Raw genomic sequence first — 20385 nt, 5'->3', positions numbered from 1 at the left:
GATTTGTAGGGTAAATGTTAACTCTGGGGGAGAAACTGCAGGCAGAATTTTCTTCACTCTTCAGTAGAGGAAATTTCACCAGATGGTTTTCTTCCAGATTTAGCATTTCCTCCAGAAAGTGGAGGATTTTTCAATACCAGTTGACTCTGGCTCACCGCCTTAGTCAACCCCTTGATTTAGAGAACATGATTGTCAATACTTACAAGAACTACCCTGCACAAGACAACCTTAGTTAGAGTCCAACCACTTTGTTCTGATTCTGTTCTCTCTGACTTTCAAACACTGTGCGGGTCTCTGCAGATGGCCGGGTTTAACTTTTCTTTCCATAGATAACTCCTTCCTGATATACTCGCATTTGATTGAAATATCAGCTGTTGGATAAAACACCATGCCTTAAGGGCTTTCTGAAACTGCAAATGGTTATGATTGGTTAAACGAAGCTTGAGAGCTTTCTCTGGGCTCTACAAGTTTAGTAAGCAAACGCTCTGCTTCCTTGGTGAATTTTTGTTTAATGTTTGGTACCATTAAAAGGAAAAAACTAGCCAAGCTTGGCATGCGGGTTGGTTGATAAAAATGAAAATACTATGGAATTTAGTACCCTTATTTTTTCAAAGTTTTATTTCAAATACAGAGGCTTTTAAATACAGATCTTTTTGCAACTGGCAACTAACAAATTTGTTTCCAAAGGCTGAAATACCTGAAATTCTCCTGAAAAATTTAAAAGTAAGTGAGCTGTACAGTTTTGTGCTATTTAAAGATGGTGTGCCAAATACTTGGAAAAATCCCAAATAGAGGTTTTTCTTACAGTGGTCCAACTTTGAACCTACTGTAGCTTGAATATAGTGAAATGCGTGTTTTCAGGTAAAAACAGAAGAATATAATTTAAGTTAATAGTAAGAAGCAGTAAGAAGTGATTTTTGTGATGAAAATGAGAGAGTGTCATCAGAGATGATACTCATATTGTGGGAAGATTTCATAGGCTAAGGATAGGGTCCACGTTCCAGGGACCACCAGTATAGTGATCATTTGGGACTGACAGAGGCTATTACGGTATCCGTTTTTGGCAGAATTAATCTTAAGGTGTTTGGTGTTCACCCTGTTGCCGTCCGACTGCTGTGTGATTTGGGTGTCATCAGCATAACTTTGGCGTAACTTCAGAAAATGAATCCTAAGTAATGCTAAAAAGACTTAATGAAGATCCTTTAGGAACTCCACGGTTATTGGATTGAAGTGGAGGCGTATTCTGTTTACTCTACTGCCTGCACACAATCTTTTAGAGATGAATATAGCCATTTTTATATTTTGCCTTTGCAAAGGCCATACCTACTATTTACATAAGTACTGTGTGAGACAGGGTTTCGAAGTCAACCTGTAGGCCTAATGATATCAAGGCACAGGAGCGGCTCCTATCCAGTAGTATATGAAGCTCGTTTTGCAGAGACGAGCAACCTATGAACTGTGTGTAGTGTTCTCGCAAGTTAGCAATGATGGAACCCTTTTGGCTCCTGATGGACTCCGTAGAGCTGTGATGTAGGTGTTAGCCTAGAATGCAACGAAGGCTAATTTAGAATGTTAAGTTTGCAGTTACACGCAGTCGCATAAAGACGTGTAACACTAAGTTCCGTGTGTGACATTGTCATTGGTTGGTACCCAGGCTGGGGAGGATGCTACACTGTGTGCTCCTCTGAATCCAGTTTGAGCGGGATCTAGTTAATCAGTGGCCTCCATAAAAGAGGACAGCTGGGTATTAATGTCACTTTTGACCACCTTAGCTACAAAGGGGAATAATGAAATGGGAAAGTAATTTGTAGATATAGGGGTGTCGGACGAAGACTTTTTCAACAAATGGCTGTGGGGGGCACTATTGTTTTTTTCACGACTATTGGTACTGAGGCTTCTCCGAAGGACAGATTTATAGTGTTGCCTTGTCTTGCAAATTGATTTAGTAGTTGTTCGTATGAATTCTGATAATTGAGTAATTATTAGTTTGTCAGCACGTTCCTCAATCGAACTATCTGTCATTGAGTTTATAGCTGTTAAAAATGCTGAATTTGAAAAACGTTGGTAACAAAAAAAGGAGGCTAAGGAATGACACATTTATTGAGAAGGTGAGATTACAGGTCGAGAGCTTTCTGGCTTCTGAAAGCCATTGATAAGTTTAAAGAGCTCTGGTAGAGTTTTGTGCTTTTTGCAACTAGTAGGAATGGATAAAGGGTGCAAGCTGATTTGATCTCTTATTGTATTTCTTTAAAGCAGAGGAGTAGATTGTTTTCAGTTTCTAATAAGTAATTACACACTCCTGCACTAAAGCCTTGCATTGCCTTTTGTGTGAAGCAAGAGATTCAGTGTACCAAAGGGCAGACGGTATTTTGCGATATGAGGTACTTTTATCCAAAGGCAACAGGAACCAAGGTCTTGAATGACAATTGACTCTGTTGAATGTCAGGGACCAGCTGAATAGCAAATTTACTTAGCTCCAGTCTAACGTTGGAAGAATTTACTTTAATTTGCCTTTGGTGCATCCGCTGCACTGATGCCTGGTGTTCTGGGTTGGGTGTGGTCGACAAAAGACCTGCCCAGATCCCTACAATGCTAAACCAGCTGCCCCAAAATGGTAAGGCACGCAGTGCGCCGGAGAGTGGATCTGAAATCAAAAACCACTTTTTACACCCACCTACAATCTAATGTCATTCAAAAATAAACTACCTGCTAATCCTTCCTTTAAACAGTGTCCAATGAAAATGATCATCCAAACGTAAAACACAGTAGAGGTTTCTAAAAAGAAAAAAACACTCACAAAACACTCCCAAAAATTGATTTTAGGATTCTAGCAGTAAATTCTCTCAGTGGGCCTGATTAAATAGTCCACCTTCCTGTTGTACTAGAATGCTAATCTGGCTGTACCTAAATAGGTAATATACCCGGCCTCTCTGTACCACACTTATTTGCCTCCTGGTATGTTTCTCGCTCACATATTCTCCAATTCAAAAGACACTTTCAGCCAACAAACCTTTCCTATTATACATTCACCCTGGCACAATGAGTGATGCCCTATTCATAAACCAGTCTACGATTTGCTGTAACAGTAGTTGCCTTTTTAAAAGCTACATGACAATATGGCGTAGATGTGTCTCATGGTCTTGCTGGCAGGTGATAAATTGGGTAAAAGTTGAAGTCCTGTATGTGTACCGACAATTGCCTTTGCTGTTTCTTTTGCTAAACCATTTACTTGATGCACTCAACTGACAGCTCTCAAACCCAAGGAGGATCCTAACTCATATTTTGCCATAAATACCCTTTTGGAATATACTCATACACGCTAGATGGATCCCCCGCTCTGAACAGCAGTGGTATTTAAACGTTTTCTTCTCACTCCCTTTGAGCAAGAAACAGTGGTAATCCCCCATCCCTTGTCAAAAGACAAACCTGCTAATTCATTTTAAAACCAATATGTAGAATTTCAAACATTCTCATTTTAGTCAGCATCTCACCCCCCCGCCCAGACATTCCGCCACACCCTCAAATGGAGCCAGAAAGGATAATGACACTCCTGAGCATGAAAATATCCATTGCGTGCTCTTCTTTGAAAGACCTATATGCTCTCAGGTCGAGTACTATACCTTCATAACTTTCAGTCTGTTGAAACACACAGAGTCCCAGCCCTGCCAACTCACATGGTACCACCGTGTGCCACACGATTTCAGCTCCCTTCACACGGTCACTCGGTGAGGAGCTGAAATCACACAGGGGCAGGAAGCACTAACTTTACTGCTTGTTTTCGGAGGCTGGAAGCAGCCAATATCCATTGAGGGGTGTCGAAACAACGACCTCAGTGACCCTTTAGTTTTTCTTGGGAGGGAGGTAGTGAGGGGTTGGTGGAGGGTTTTTTGGGGGGGGGGGTTTGGTAGGGGGGTTGGTGGAGGGCAGAGAGCCTCTAGGCAGCTATCAGCATGAGGCCCCGCCCCTTCATCACACGATGACGTTTCTTTATAAGTTGGCAACTATGGAGTACACTTCACAAAGCCATTTTCGGCTACAAACCTATGCTAATGGATGGGAATGGCTCCATTTATCCCCCTTGGAAAAACATAGAAGGATTTCTGACAGGTGTAAATTATTTTACTTATACAGAATTCTTCACCATGAGTGCTGAGAAATCTGTCGCAGGAACGCCAAGCAAGGGTGGATGAGTAGGTGGGTCAAGGCGTGCTTTGGCATCAAAGTTAATGACTGCCCACAAACCTGTGAGTTGTGGGCATTCACAAACTCCAAGCCAACTCTGTCCCAACCTGTAAGTGGTTGAAGATTTACTCCAGCAAAGGGCTGGAGTAACTCGCCTTCTAGGGTGGGAAAGGGCACAGATCACCACCAAACTTGGAGGGGGAGCAAGGAAAGCGTTTTCTCTACAGGGAAAAACGACTCGCATTTGTAGAGCAGGCTGCGTTTTTCTAGTGCGTAATTGTACACCGTGTTCAATAATGCATTGGGGCAAAGGGACCACGGGGAATATGCCAAATTACATTTACAGTAATACACCTGAAAAACTGTGGCTAGCACAGTTTTCCAGGCAAGGTGCTAAGAATGTTTGTGAACTCCAAGAAATAGTGAATCTGCTCCTTCTCGTAGGAGTAACATGTGTATATTTGCTATAGTGGATAGGGAACATAGGCTTTGTTAAGCACCTGTGAATAGATCTAAGGTTTGCTAGCCACCAATGATTCATGTTGTTTCTCTTACAGATCCTGACTTTACATACCTTGGGGGCATCCTCAGTCCCATCCCAGGTCTAGTACTTTCTTTTCAATATTTTTGAATGTTTGTATTACATGCTACAGTACTTTGACTGTGACACCAGGTTGTATGTTCTTCGCAGACTGCCAGTTCGAGCTAGCCGGAGCGGACGGTGTGATACGTTCCAGTCAGGTAGAGCAGGAAGAGAAAACCAAGCCCGGCCAACCTGTGGACTGCATTTGGACCATCAAAGCCACTTCCAAAGCTAAAGTAAGTACATTTGTATCATTCAGCGTATAATGTGCTTCCAGATCATTAGAAGATGGAGTGGTCATTAACGCCAATTTGCATAATGCTTCACTTACATTGAAATGAATCAGCCATTGCCTAATGGGGAATTAAGATGAATGCAGCATCCGAAACAGATTGTTCTTCAAAGCCAAAACAAACAACTACAATAGTGACCAGAATTTGTAATCCTGCCTTGCACAGCAAATTGGCCAGAATACAGATGAGCACATAGCATACCATGTGTATTTGTATAGCGCACGTTCACCCAAGGGTATCTTGGTGCTGAATAACAGATGTTTATCGTTACCCAACTTAATGGTACTCATTTTATCGACCTCAGAAGGATGATAGACTGATTGGACCCACCAGAATTTGAACCAGTGACTATGAGGTCAAGCAAGGCCCGTACAGTGGATGCATTAGTCCTCTAGGCCACCAGACCCAGGTGCTGATGATGAATATCTTGTGTTGATAGGTCTCCTTCTGTGATATCTCCTAGACATAACATTCAATGAACATCATTATGAGCTGCCATGACACTGATCTAGACATTGTGATCTCTTACTTTTTCATGATGTGTATGTTACAAGATTCTTCAAAATGCATACCATGAAAATACAGAATGCCATTGGTTGGACGATCATGTAACTGTCTGCCAAGCGTGTCCGGCCATGACTTGTCTGTCTCTGTTACATATCCCAAATCTGCGGATCCTGACACCATCCTGCAGTCATTAGTTGCATTATGTCATGTGCATTTGTGTAGACATTGGTACCATTTGTATGGCTCGTACCACATTCAGAGGCCCATTCACAAAGTATTTTCGTAGTACGTAAAGTAGTACTCCTGCAATACTCATCTACATACAGTTACACCCCCTTTGAGGTTTATTCCCTCACTGTCTAAGTGCCCTTTGCCATTCTTGGGTTTTCATTGGCCAGACTCAAAGAGGACTGCTGAGCTTGTTCTTTGGTGTGTTTCTTATTGTTTAAAAGTGAGACTTATTAGAAGGTAGTTGGCAAGACTAGGACAGATTAGTGAAATTCAGTATCCATCATTCAGTTTTCAGAAAAAAGGTCCAAAATATGTCTCCTCCACGTGTCGTGACAGGAGGGCGACTTTTAGAAATATGAGGGACATTTACACCAATGATCGTTCTAGACTTAGGTACAATTCTGGTTTTCACTTAAATACAGGAAAAATTAGGAAAAGGGAACAGACTATAAATGCCCTTTGTAAGACTCCCCTCTAAAGCAAGATGTGAGAAACCAGATTACTATGTACAAATGCATGGGGATGTACATGGTGGGAGAAAAACAAAAGACTGTATTTGAATGCTTATATTTTGGAAGTACATGGCATACAGCGGTCCCCAATAAAGTGTGTTAAAAAAAAATGCAGGAAAAGTTACCTTCCAAGTTTACCTGAAAGCACCCATGGAAGCTTAAGAGGGAAAAAACATGTAAACCTACGTTGAAAGAACATTATTACAAATCTATTTGAAAAGACTGATGTACATTTGTGGAAAATACATTTGGCAGTCTGGGGGAAAACAGCTATGTATATTTATACAAAACTACTCCTTAGATGAGAGAAAAGTACACAATGAAATAAGATCCTGTTGTTAACTAGTAATTCTATGAAGCCTTCCCAGTTTCTTTCATTGTCCTCGAACTTCTCTGCCCTTGCCCTACCGTCTCCTTTAGCTAGGTGTGTGCTATACAAATGCCACCTACATACAAACGGAGTAGCGTGCTACCCGCCAAAAAGCACTTCGACACCTCATCAGGGGTAGCAAGCGCTATATAAATGCAAACCCTTCCATCCCTTCACTATCCTTTTTCAATCCAAATAACAAGCTCACATGTCCACCACTCAAATTAATTCATATCTCCCTATACTAATTCACCACTAATCCTATTTGGGTTCCAGAGTGGTATGCTAATTGCCGAAAAAGTGCTTCGATGTCTCGTCATGGATAGTAAGCGCTATATACATGCAGTTACAATTACAAATGTATGCACTTCACTGTCCCTTCCCTAACTCATTCTGACTCTCCTCTCTCCCCTTCCCTCTTTGTTAGCCTCTCTCCACCTCTGTTCATGTTTTCCGCTACCTCCTTGCCCTTTGCCTTCTGTGCTATCTCTTATCCTCTTCTCCAAACCATTCTCCTCTCATCTCCCCACTCTACTCAATCACCGTCGAGCCACACTTTGTTCTTCCGTTCTCAAAGACATCATACTGCCTTATCTTTAGGATTCAGTATATATTCTATGTATGATCTTCTTAATTCTATGACCTTTGTTAGAGCTCGATGTAAAAGAGATTTCTCTCTCCATAGTTTGACTTAGTGTAAAGCACACTGACACCCCATTGGTATAGTTGCACTCTAGTAAAATGAATAAACACCCAAGCTTAGGCATGAAAGACACCAAATTCATGGTTAGCAATAGGTTTTTATAAGAGGCCATGAGTGAACCTGGGTGTGTGCATCTGGGTGGATTGGCTACATCAAGAGAGATGTACTTCTAAAAGTGGATTGGAAACAGTGAGCATGACTGGGGTACCATCTATGATTCTTCTGAATCGCGTTTCTGGAAGGTAGTATTTTACATGTCTTTTGAATCTGGTATTTTCTCACAGAATCAAAGATTCAGGGGAGCAAGATTCAGGGGAGCAGTGTTCCACAGTTTTTTTGAATTATAGGAGAAAAGCGCTTCTTCAGCATGTGAACTTCTTAATTTTGCTTGCCACTCAGAAATCTCACCCCAGGGAGCAGAGGTGACGCTGTTCCAGTATATCTAAAGATCCTGATCCCTAAAGTATGGGGGATCTCCTCCATTATGCATTGTATAATGGGGTGTATGCCTCGAATGTTGTCCTACAGTAATTGAGAAGGCAATCCTTGTGTCTTATCATTGGCTTGGTACATTATCAGTAGACCTTTCTCTCATATTGAGATCTGGGCTTGGTAAATTGGAGATTAGAAGGCATAAACACAGTTTCCACAGGTCATTGCTACGTACCTTCTCTGCTTCAGTAGAAAGCTGTAGGAGACAGCTCTTAGTTTCCTCTGAGCTTAAACTTTAACACTGTCCACCATAATTATTTGAACAACTCCTGTCAATAACATATATGTTTTGTTAATAGTGCGGAGTGTACAGTAATCTGATAACCTAACCTTTTTTCTGCTCCTCACCATTTCCACCGCCTTGGAATGAGTAGCTATGAGTGTTATTGGTTGAAGGAAGAGCCAGTCTACCTAAACACATTACTTGAAGGCTGGTGTGGACACTTCAAATACTTAAGATTATATTTTGAGCTGGTTGCCAGTGCTAGCCCACAAATTCTTTTGTTAAGAATTTGTGATAAAGTGGAGTATCATTTTAAGATATGTGGGTTTATATTTCTTGAGGTAAGCTTGCGTGCTGACTGTGGTGTCTTTTTGTTTGTTTGTTGAAACGTACATACTGAATGTCTTCCGGTTCTCCGTTCTTCTTCTGATACTGCTTTTGGCCGAATCACTGGTCATTTGGAACGTTTGGTCAGTTGAGTACCATTCAGCACACGAGGAACACTATTCTAGATTCTCACAGCAATCCACAAACAATATGTGCACTTGTGGTTTTATGATCAGCATCTTTAAATAAAGGCTATGGACTGTTTTTCTATCTATTCCTATATCTGCTCATACAACCAATATAAGATGGTTGGGCACTATGGATCTGCCATGCGGCCCACACTTCCTCCCTGTTCCTCAACTTCAGCCCTCTCTCTTTGGTAGTAGTGGGGAGATAGCTAACATTCTCATACCAGAAGTGCTCCTGTTTTAAACTCTCCGATGTGTAGTCCTCCTGCTACCCAGAACCCCTTGACATGTCATTTTCATTTCTGAGTTTGTTACTGATGTGTCCACTTCTCATGTTTGTTTCCCTACCCGTTGTGTTGCTCCACTCCGTTGACAGGCTGTCAGTTACCGTCATCCTCTCTTTGTATAAGGTTTACTCCCAACTCCCATTGCTTTTTTCCAATGACCTGCTAATATTTGTGTCTGCCATATTTTTAACTTTCCCCATGGCCATTCCACCTTTCATGAGTCCATCCATGCTTCTCCTGTGTAAGTTTCCCCGGATTCTGCTTCTTAATTCTTTCCTGGGTGGACACGTGAATTCATTGTAGGCCCACTGACACTGAATTTGTAAAAATCTTCTCATGGTAACATTTGTTTATCCAACAAACATTAGGAATTCATGTCTGACTGAGTGAAGGAGAGTGGGCTCTTACCCAGTACTGAGCCGCAAGAAAGCAGAAAGGCTGAAATTGAGATAAGGGGTTGTGACCATCATGGAAAAGATTTTAAAAAGAGAGAGAAAGATGGGGAGGGCAGATTCATTTCCAGGCAGAGTGCAGCAGTGATCGCAATGATAGAAATACTAAACACAAAGGGGAACTGAGGGAGTAAGTGAGGAATTTGTTGGACGCATTAAGAATTAACAAATCTGGACAATGGGGGAAAATTATATGGGGCAATTATAATCTTACACTAGCTACCCATAATCCCAACCCAAACCTAAGCAGCCCGAACAAATTAGGCCAACTATAAGGTGAGCTTTAAAAACCCACTTTCACGAGGGAGACAGATGTATAGAGAGAGGCAAATAAATACTATCCATACAAGTTAGAAAAGCATTGCTAAAAAACTCATTTTATTTAAAGGTGCAGTGCCGGCTTTCGTTTAAAATTCTCTAAAAATTAAACACCACTCTAAATCATTAAAAAAACCAATATGCTAAGTGTTCCAAGTACATCAAAGGTCTGCCAATTCCCCAATATGTAGTGGGATTTCTAAATGGGTGGCAACCTTCTAGTAAAATACTCCCTGCCATGCTAGTCCTGTGGTCGATGTAAATCAACTGATGGGTTCTTCTATGGAGCTCCTCCACAAATAACAGGATTTACTGTTCTCTTCGAACTATATTAGGCTGTTTATCTGAGAAATATATTTCTTACAGAAAGTAGAGGTAGAAGAGTTTGTGATGGTCAGATTCTCTACCCAAGATGTCTAGCAACCAATAACGAAAAGGTTCCCGTCACCACATTTTTAGGTCTCGCGCCTAGTGTTACACTGCGCAGCAGTGTTCGCGCAGCGAGAGTCCTTTTGACGGGGTTTTAGAAATGGACCCTGGAAATGAACACTCTTGTGCGTGTTCATTTCCTATGGTCTTCTCTGATTGGGCTTGGAGTGCGTGTTGTTTTGTAACAGAACACGGAATAGGCCATAGGCAGTCGCGTTGCTCCGCCCATGGCCTATTGGTGTCTGTTACGCGCACCAAAGCCCATATGTCTTCAATTATCGTGCCCAGACACGGGTGCGATAATTGAAGTCATATGGCTCGCAGCGGCGCGCGTGTGCGCACCACTCGCGGGCGTTTTTTTTTTTTTACAATAGCGATCGCGAAAGCGATCGCTTTCAGTGCTGCTTGTTGTATTGGGCTTGAGGTCGCAGCCTTGAAGTTCCATTGCACTGGAACTGGGGAACTATCGGGGGTGACATGCAGAAAAGGCAGATTTCCAACAGTATTATCTAAATCCATGTTAGCCCTTTATCATTCTATGGTCGATAAAAAAGGAGTCTTCCTCTGGGATTCACTTCTCACTACTGACAAACGGCACAAAGAATATGAAGTTGGCCCATTAACTCATACAGCATGACTTTCTCAGTGCAACACTAGGATTTGTAAGCAATTTAAGCAATATCGAGCATTCATTTGAGACCTTTCACGGTAATATATTTACAAACTCCCCAAAAATGATATTACCACAATCTTCCTTTCCGTGAAACAGCAGCATTGAGGAAGCGTCTGTACATCTCTGTGCCTGAGGGGTGCTTTGAGCACCAAACCTCGGATGCCCCAGGGCGGCCGCATGCGTAGGGGCGCCTTGTCTTGAGTGACGGGCTGGGCAGGGGTCTGAACGTGCCAAGGCCATATCTACAAGTGTCTGAGCCGGCACGGCTGCTCGCCTCCACTTCCGTGTGCCCCCATCCGTATGGTGAGCTCCCCGGCAAAGCTTACAATCCATCTTTCCACCTAGCCCGTCGTGCTGGTATTAGCTAGTATTTCGGGGTAATTCCAATTACTACTAAAAGACACATCGGAGGATGTCTGGACTGCGAAAAGGCATTTCGTTTATCAATTGTTGTTGCCTACAGCATGGACTCAGGTGGCACAGAAGGGGCATGTTTCTTACAGATGGATACCTACACTGTGCTGAGGGAGGGAACGCGGGGGCGGCTGCCAGGAGCCCTCCACCATGAAAGTCCAGTAGCCGGGTTCAGTGTCTAGCCTGTCGGTCATGGATCTGCTGTGAATTAGGAAAGCGAGCCACCGGGAGCAACCCGAGCCGCTGCGTACAGCGCCCACGCCCGGCATTGTCTGCTTCTGGGGGCTGAGGCATGACGAGCCTGGCACGGCGCCCGCCGAGCGAGCGCAGCTTTCATTCTTTTACTTAATACGAGGCAGCACAGACGGCTACAACCGATCCGGACTGCACTCAGCAACAATAGCAGTTTGAATTTTAAAAAGGTCACAATAATCAACACGGTCTATTGAAACTTGGTCTTAGCTCTACCCATCGTTTAGTCGGGTCAGCGAGCCATCCACACAGGATTTAAACAGCAGTTTCAGGTACATTGTTGTTAATAACACTTTAACCCAAAGCGAGCCCCGAAGTAACTCGTGCGTCCGCAGGCTCCGTTATGAACGGGCTGACGTCTGCATTGGCGGAGCCTACACCACTCACAGAAGGGGCGCCGGAAACGGCGGGGTGACGGAGCACTCACCCATCCCAGGCGCCCCCATCAACGGACCTACAGCTTCCAAAGGAGGTGCACACATGTACACAAGGGTCGACGTAAAATGATTCCAGTCCGGTGTCGAATGGAACATGCATGTCCCTTTATTTCTAGAAACATCCTCCAGCTCTGAAACCAAGAGGTGCGTTGGTTGACAGGATCTACTCTCACCAGGGGCTGCAGCGGAAGCCCCTCCCGAGGTGCAGCTAACTTTCCAAAATGCATTTGACATCGTTTTCAGGGATTACTTTGTAATTTAATAGAAGTGAATTTAGTTCAGAAAGCTAACAATCTGAAAACCAAAGTAGCTGTAAACTCAAAGAATCAACCAGACCCTGTCCCTTGAAACTGGTCTTACCAAAGATCATTGTGCCTTGGTTTCATTCACCTTTCAAGTGTTTGTTGTTGCTCAAGACCACCATGCCTCCTCTGCAGACCCGCTGCACTCTACCTGCATAGTACAACCCCATGCGCCCCCCCCCCCAGTACAATGGCCTTGAGTCTTTAATATTAGTACCAACATCACCCCTTCCACTCACTGGCAGTCCTGCCACCCAGCAGGAGGACACTAAATGGAGGGGTCAAAATGACAGACCTTCAATATAGATTTTTGTTTTTACTCAAGATATTAATGGATAATTTGTTTATACCCTGGGCATTACAAGATTTAGTCCTCCTAAAAACGGAGGGGACTGTATTCACAGTGCCCACAAATACAGAAGGTTCAAAATTTATGGAACTCAATTTGGAGTTTGCAAATTTGCGGGTACAGTACAATTGCAAAAACAACAATTGATGGACAGAATATAGAACAATTTCATACATTCACCCCAGTACAGACATCTGGCCCTAAATCCAACTGGGGTGGCATGGTGAGCAAAAGAATGATGGATTTAACCCAGATCTCTTGACTGGGGGTGAATGTTTTGATTTGTTCTGCATTCCGTCCATCAATTGTGTGTCTTTGGTACAGTACAATGACAACACAAACAGCCAACAGCGTCACACCAAATATATGAAGTAGAATTTTATCACTCACTACCCGATCAACAAAAGAGGCAAGATCCTAAAATGCTTTTGGAGAATGAATAAAATACATTTAAAAGGCTTTCTAACTTTACAAATATGTTGTAAAGCTTAATCACATTTACAGTTGTTAACTGTCCAGTACATAACACTTCTACATGAGCAGCTCATCTATTTACTGTCCTTAGTCTCCTCACATATGTGCTTGAGAAGAATTTCATCATGAAATCAATCAGGACTTGTGCCCGTAAGTGAGTGTACTCAGAAACTACAGACAACAAACAAAAATGAAAATGAACTCCTGGAGCAGAAAACTACAATATTTGTTCCAAGAATTAAACAAGCATTTGCAATGCAATAGGTCTCGCATTGACGTGAATTTGAGCTATTGACATTGCAAATAACAATGCATTTTATTTTTGTTTTCTTTTTAAAAACATAAATAAAAGGCATTGTTATTTATAATACCAATGGCTTAAACTAGCGTAACTGCGAGACCTACTGCATTGCAAATGCTTGTTTAAAGTCTGCAATGGCTTCAACCTCATGAGAGGGAACTCTTATGTTTTGATCTAAGAGACCTAGTGAAAGTAAAAGTTAAAATGACCTAGTAGGATTTCCTGGTTTTATTAGTTTTATTCTAGGCTTTCCTGTGGTAAGGTTAAAAATGTACACAAAGTACACTTTCACACTTGGAGATGATTAAGCGCTTTAGCATCACTTTGGTCTACATGTTGCGGCCGTCATCTGTGTACCTGTTCAATTGACCTTCATCAGGACGCAAAACGACAAGGCTCCTAGTTGATTATTGGGGTGAACCTAACTGTGGTTTACACAAAGTAATACGCAGAAATACATTGCATGCGCTCAATCACGCATCATAGGATCTTCCCCTTCTTTTTAAGAATGCATCAATACTGCTGCATCGGCTAATATGCTTTTCAGAAAATGTTGGCATTGCATATTATCGTCATCGTGGTGTTAGTGGCCGAGATTTCTCCTCTCCTCGTTGTCTTTGTTTGCGTGATCGACAAAGCACAGTTTTTGTAATATTGAACATAGACTCCTATTTTGTTTTTTATAAATTTGTGAATTGGCAGCGTTTCGTATTTTCATAATAGTTTTTTTTTACAACATCTTTAACCTCCAAGGTTCTGTATAATTACTACAGCATGTCTCTATTATCTCTGCCCACAACTGCTGGCAATGAATTTCCCGCTGTGCGCACATTGCCTGCTTCCGCCGCCCTCTCTCTCTCTCTCTGTTCTGTCCCTCACCTCTCCTTCCTGTAGGCCATGGGTATTTCATGCAAATGCAGATGTGGTCGACTACAGTTACAGAGAAATGCAAGTGTAATGTATGTTATTAAAGTGATGTATTCACAGGCTTCCTGGCCGTGCTCGCCTGCATAACCTTCAACACTGAACTCCCCCTCCACTCAGCACTGCTCTCTTCTCTAGTTCTGCCACCTCTTCCCCCACACACACTATTACCACATACATGTTTCATTGTTCATTCGCCGCTACTCCCTTCTGAGTCCATCCCCTTTGCTCTGCACTACTTTAATTCAGGGGAAATTATCTACAAGACAGTAGCAGTGCTCAGCCTGCAAGCAGAAGGCTTGAGTGGTTGGGGTCTGCCCTCCCGCTTTCTAATACTGAACTACTACTGTAGGAACCTCTCCCTTGCTCCCCCACTATAATCACATTAATTAATGCTGTGGGATAATTTTCTAGATATCGACATTACCCACCCACAGTGGGTTAGACAATAAATGTGCACCCACAGTTTTAACAATGATTTGGGTCTCAAGAGGGTTTTATGCAGGGATCCCACAATATTGGATGAATGTTTTGTTTGCATGACCCACAAATATAGTGGCAGCTGTGCATCTGATGGATCTCTGCATACAGGGGTGGAATACAGCACATTAAAAAATGCTCACTAACCTTTCCAGACACAAAAGGGTTAACTTTAGAAGCAATACAATCTACATTTATATGTAGTGACACTCTCCGAGTCCTTCCCATTCCCTCTGCCATCCCTTGCACAGTGTCATCAAACACGGGTGCCGCTTTTCCCTCTGGTGGGCCCTTTTATCCTCTTTTCAGTAGGTGAAAAACTGCAAACCCACCAGTGTTTCAGTGGATCTTGTATTCTGGTGGTGCTGGGAATGTGTGTTACTAACCCTACCATGATCAACAGGGCACTCATAGTAAAGCTGTGTGTGGTTTGCTCTAGGGCTAACCTCAGATGTAGGTGGTTACTCAGGGATCCCCAACTAAAGATGAAAGTAGAGGGCACAGCCATATCAGTCCTGACAAGCAGGTGGTCTCTGTGGTTTTGCGCCGATTCTAAGTGTGGGCAGGGAGTCTTGTAAAAGGTGTTGAAGTCTAGTTTGGCATTCAAGGAGAAACCCAAGGCTGAAAACAACTGTACAGCATGGTTGGGGACTTGATGTATCACAACAGTAAGCACTTTCCTCCACTTACTTTCTTGCAGGGGCGGTTCCTCCTCGAGAGCGGAGCAGCGTCTTCATGCCTGCTGCGAGTGCAGCAGGCACCCACAAATAAGTAAAATGGCACGTCAATGCCATTTTACTTACAAGCGCGGTGGGAGTGCAGGGGGTGGGGCTGAATCCTACGATTGCAGGATTACAGCCGCCCCTGCAGGGCACATGTCGGGTTGGCCGGTTGGTTTTCTATGGCCAGCGCAACATGCGCAGTGCCCACCCAACAGTCCCATGGCTGTGAAACAGCCGGGGGATTCCTGGCACAGGCCTCCAGCCTCAAAATGAGCACTGGGTTAGCCTGCTCCCACCAATCCTAGAACTGCTCTCTAGCCGATAGCAGTTTCAGGAATAGTCGTTGGTGTTCCCCTGAGCAGGAAGGAAGTCCTTCCTTTTCCTGGTCGAAGATGCTGATATGGGGAGACAAGAGCAGCACTGGGGGAGCAATAAATATGGTGAGTTTTGTGCCGTCGAGCCTCACCATAGTTTTAAAGTTATAGCTGCCACTGCTTTCTGGCAGTTTTGTAGCAGACATCTCACTCTCTTTCACAGTATTGCTGGGAACGGTGCAGCAGCCATGCACCGCCCTAGCAATGAACAGCAACGGTAAGTTGTCACAAGTATTTCAATGTACAGGCTGATTTCATTGAACAGAATGTAATCAGTGTGGTCAGCACTTCGATTGACTAACCTCATCCAGGTTTTCTACTTGACCTGTTAGATATTGTAGGGCTCCAATCAGGCCCTTGCTTCTGATACAATGTTTGTGACACATATAACCAGGAGACAAACACCGGGTCATATCTCTGCACTCATTTCATGTTGTCAACTTTCATCTTCTCTTAACATGCACATATCTTGAGGGCTTCCTGGTGTGGCTTCCTACTGATTTACACCAAAAGTGTCCCTCGAATCAGTACCACATCTCAAAACCATTGTGAGCCCACCACAAACTCAAATGTGTTTCATTGGCATTCATTAATATTGCCAGCCCATTGAGTTGGCTTTTCCAGACAATCCCCCACTCTTGTGGCTCTCACCACTAAGCTATTTCTTCCTGCCGTTACAGACCAAGGACTTATATTCTATAGGTTCTTGCTGTACCAAAACTACAAGTGCCCCATACATATTTCTTATTGGCCTAAAAAAAGCCATTTCTGAATTACATGTCTCACTCTGGGTGGTAGAAAGCTCAGAGTCTAGTAAACTTTACTGGTGGTGTACTGCAAAATCCATCGAAACGCGTCGACGCATTTGAAAACATAATCAGAAGGAACGCCATAGAGTTGTAGATAGAAGTGTGGTAGATATATCACAAACTGTGTTGTCTATATTGAAGGTTCAATCTGATGTGTAATTTATGACAAAGTGCAGTGTCTTTTATGTTGTTTTCTCGGTTTTGCTGGTTCATAACTATGTTATTATTTATGGTGAATTGTTTCAAGGAGTCCATATTGTAGGTCTCTATTGAGATATGTTTTTAATGTAATTGAATGTATGGTTTTTTATACAATAAATGATAATAGTTTTTTTAATTTGTTAATGACTGATTAAACTTTGTAACATGGTGATATAGGACCATCCAGTGTTGGTTTAGCAAAGGGACGGTTACTTATACTTGCAAAGAGTACTCTACTCCCTTGAGCTTCCCAAGGGGTCTCTCTCAGTTCTATATATATAAATCCTCAATCTCACCAAAAGTCCAAACAACCTCAATGAAACATTCAAAAAGGAGGGTTTTTAGTGGCCAGGGAGAAATAGGCACTCTGCTAGATAACGCAAATGTGTGTATGGGAAACGTGTGAGTATGGTGCAGCCAGGTGAGTGGATTAGCCCTGTAACCTCTCAGTTTATTGTGTGGGAAAGTCTCTCACAAGTACAATTTAAACAAAATCCTGGGCACACATAAAGTAGTTAGCCAGCATGTAAGTTAATGCAAGAACTCAAAACATAGTGGAAACAAATTTTTAAAAAATTATTTCTTCTGATGAATCGGATATTTGTTCAGGCTTAAATATTCTTTTTCATAGAGCCAACGAAAAGGGGGAAAAAAAACAGCCGACGTGTTTCGTCACGTGTGGAAAGTAATTCCGCGACTTCCTCAGGGCTGGGAAGGATACAAGGGGTATGGATGATACATGTGTCATGGCAAACACGTAAAACATACAAAAACCACATGGTCAAACTAAGATGGTTCTTTGTGACTTCATATAATTAATGGTGGAAACCCTCACCAACGTAAGAGCGTGTCAGCAATAAACAAGACAAACATAACAAAAGATATACGGCAATTGCGTGAGTTCATTAAAACAGATATACAGACCCAAATTGTGACATGGCAAGTGCCTAATCATTTGGAATTAAAATGGTGTCTAACTTTGCGTAGACAAATCGATGAGTGTTAACAGATGTCCAAAATTTAGAAGGAAAACGGTCACCCGATTCGAATGTCTGAAAAACAATTGTGTAGTGTACCTGAATTAGGAGGATAATGGTCTTGGTCGTCTGTATAAAAGGAAAGGAGCAAAGAGAAAGGAGGATAACCATAAGATTTGGAGAGAAACCAAGTGCAGTTATTTTAAAAAAAAAGAAGTAAAGCGAAAAGTAAACTAGAAAAATAAGAAGAAAGAGGAGTGGGGAGAAAAAGGGTTAAAAGAAACGCTTACCGCTGAGCCGGTGATAATTCCAACCCGGCTGGCTAAACACTTGGGTAGAATTGGCTGACTCTAGGGATATCTAGGAATGAAATGGTGAGAAAAGGGATTCAAATAACAGAAATGCCGTCAGTTGTGACATGCACGATAGTGTGCAAAGTCGGTGTGAGGCTAAAAAGAACGTCTAACATACTGACATGAACTCACCACTAAGCCGGTTGAGAGATAAGCTACCGGCACGTTCGTGTGAAATTCTGTAGTTATGGACAATCATTGAGTGCAACCTGTGTTAGAGACATGTAAAATATACAAAATAATAAGCCACCACAAAAGGGGCTATGCGGTCGCAAGCTCTTTAGAATCTCAAAAATGATAGTAGGTAAAGAAAAAGTTACTGGTGAATCTTGAACTTTTCCGGATAGCTTATAACCGCTTCCGGCCCTTTGATCAAGTAGAACTGACAGCAACGATCTGATTTTCAGATCCTTTCACCCAACCGAAGATCTCCTCAAAATACAGATTTTCACCTCACGGCTGCTACAACGTGAAGCGTAACCGATGCACCGGTAACTTTTTCTTTACCTACTATCGTTTTTGGGATTCTAAAGAGCTTGCGACCATTGATACATTGATGTATACCTGATTGGCATATTCAGTTTACTTATAAGTCCCTTGTAAAGGTATACCCAGGACCTGCTATCTAAATGCTACAAGTGGGTCTGCAGCACTGGTTGTGCCACCCACACAAGTAGCCATTCAAAACTGTCTACGGCCTGCCAGTGCAAGGCCTGTGTGTGCAGTTCACTGCCACTTTAAGTTGGCATTTAAAGACACTTACCAAGCCTTAAAGTACCCTTTTATTACACATGTCACCACTATGGTAGGCCCTAGGTAGCCCTGGGGGAAGGGTGCTGTATAAGTAAAATGTAGGGCAGGAAGTGTTAAGTTTTACATGTCCTGGTAGTGACAAACAGCTAAATGTGTTTTTTACTACTGTGAGACCTACTCCTATTATAGGCAAGCATTGAGAATTCCTTAAAACTATTTAAGCAGTAATTCCTGATTAGAAAGGAGTAGTTACATCATGTTTCAAATCTTTGGAATAGGAGTGACAAATACTCTTTAATAGAAAGTTGAGATTGACATTACTGTTTTAGCAATGCCACTGCTTGAAAGTGGACATTTCTCTGCTCTTACTGCTTTGTGTGAATTGCAGCCTGTCTCCAATACAGGTCTGGATGGGTGACCGCTATAGATTGTGCATTCCCTTTAGAAAGCCATAAACAAAGGAAGGGTGAGTGAGACAGAGAACTCGTCTGCATTTATCTACACTTTGATAGCCCTTCCTGGGCAGGAAAAGGGAGGCGGAGCTGACACTTACATCTGAATAGGCAGTGTCCTATGTCCCCCACAAAGGGCTGATTAGCCCCCACAGATATCCTGGCAGACAGGGCTGGGAAGAAAGGGGACCTGTACATTTCAATGGACTGCTTTGAAGTCACCCCCACTTCAAAGCAAATTTGGGTATAGGTACTGGGGCTCTGACCTTACCAAGACAGTACACTACTGGACCTATGAAGACGTCTGCCTGGAGTAAAGACTGCTGTGCTAGAAGGATTGCCACTCTGTCTGACTGACTGACTGTTCTGAAGGAACTGCTTCCCTGCTTTGCTGAGCTGCCCCGGTGCATGCTGATTTCTGCTCTGCTGAGGACGAGGACCGGACCCCAGTGGCGTAACAAAAGTTTAAGGGGCCCCCCTGCAATGTACATAGAGGGGCCCCTGCTCCGGATTTTATCCAGAGCGCTCAGACCCGAGCGCTGTGGTGAGGCAGCCCCCTGCAGCTGGGAGGCCCCCCCGCTCCGCGGGGGATGCGGGGGCCTGTGTTACGCCCCTGCTGGACCTATCTCACTTGAAACCACAGTGACTCCAAGGGCTTGCCTCCTGTTCTGAAGTCTCAGGGCCATGAAAGACTTCCTGCAACTCTGCAACAGCACCTGGACTCTGCCATCTGTGATTCCTGCCCTTCCAAGTTGTGCCAATCTAGTCCTGGGCCCTTGAAAGGTGATTTCTGCTGTCCAGAACCATAAGAATCGATGCAGGGATTACATTGCGCTGATCGGAACCAATGCAGTGCCTTTTGACGTTGTGCTGATCCGAGGACATCCCTGCATAGCTCAACGACAAACCAAGGCCTGACTGCGAGGTATGATGATGACGCAGTGCCTGCATGATAAGGAGTTCTACACCCACATGGGACCCGACTTTGAGGCTCGACATCAACACATCCACAGGACTGCTTGGATAGGATCCGACGCATAG

The 20385-nt window shown here is 43.1% G+C and overlaps 1 protein-coding gene across 1 annotated transcript in view; it reads left to right on the top strand.

Moving 5' to 3' along the window:
• The window catches only part of NETO2 (neuropilin and tolloid like 2), a 272005-nt gene that overhangs the window by 198195 nt on the left and 53425 nt on the right, over positions 1-20385 (top strand). Inside the window, exons 5-6 of the mRNA XM_085637557.1 lie at positions 4740-4784; positions 4874-5001. Of these exons, the coding sequence (XP_085493683.1) occupies positions 4740-4784; positions 4874-5001 (173 nt within the window). The remainder of the gene's footprint in view (positions 1-4739; positions 4785-4873; positions 5002-20385) is intronic.

The sequence above is a fragment of the Triturus cristatus genome, chromosome 12 (assembly GCF_964204655.1).
Source record: "Triturus cristatus chromosome 12, aTriCri1.1, whole genome shotgun sequence".
NCBI classification, from domain to species: Eukaryota; Metazoa; Chordata; class Amphibia; order Caudata; family Salamandridae; genus Triturus; species Triturus cristatus.
Note: the sequence above shows the minus strand (reverse complement) of the source record. Positions and strands in the feature narration are given on the sequence as shown.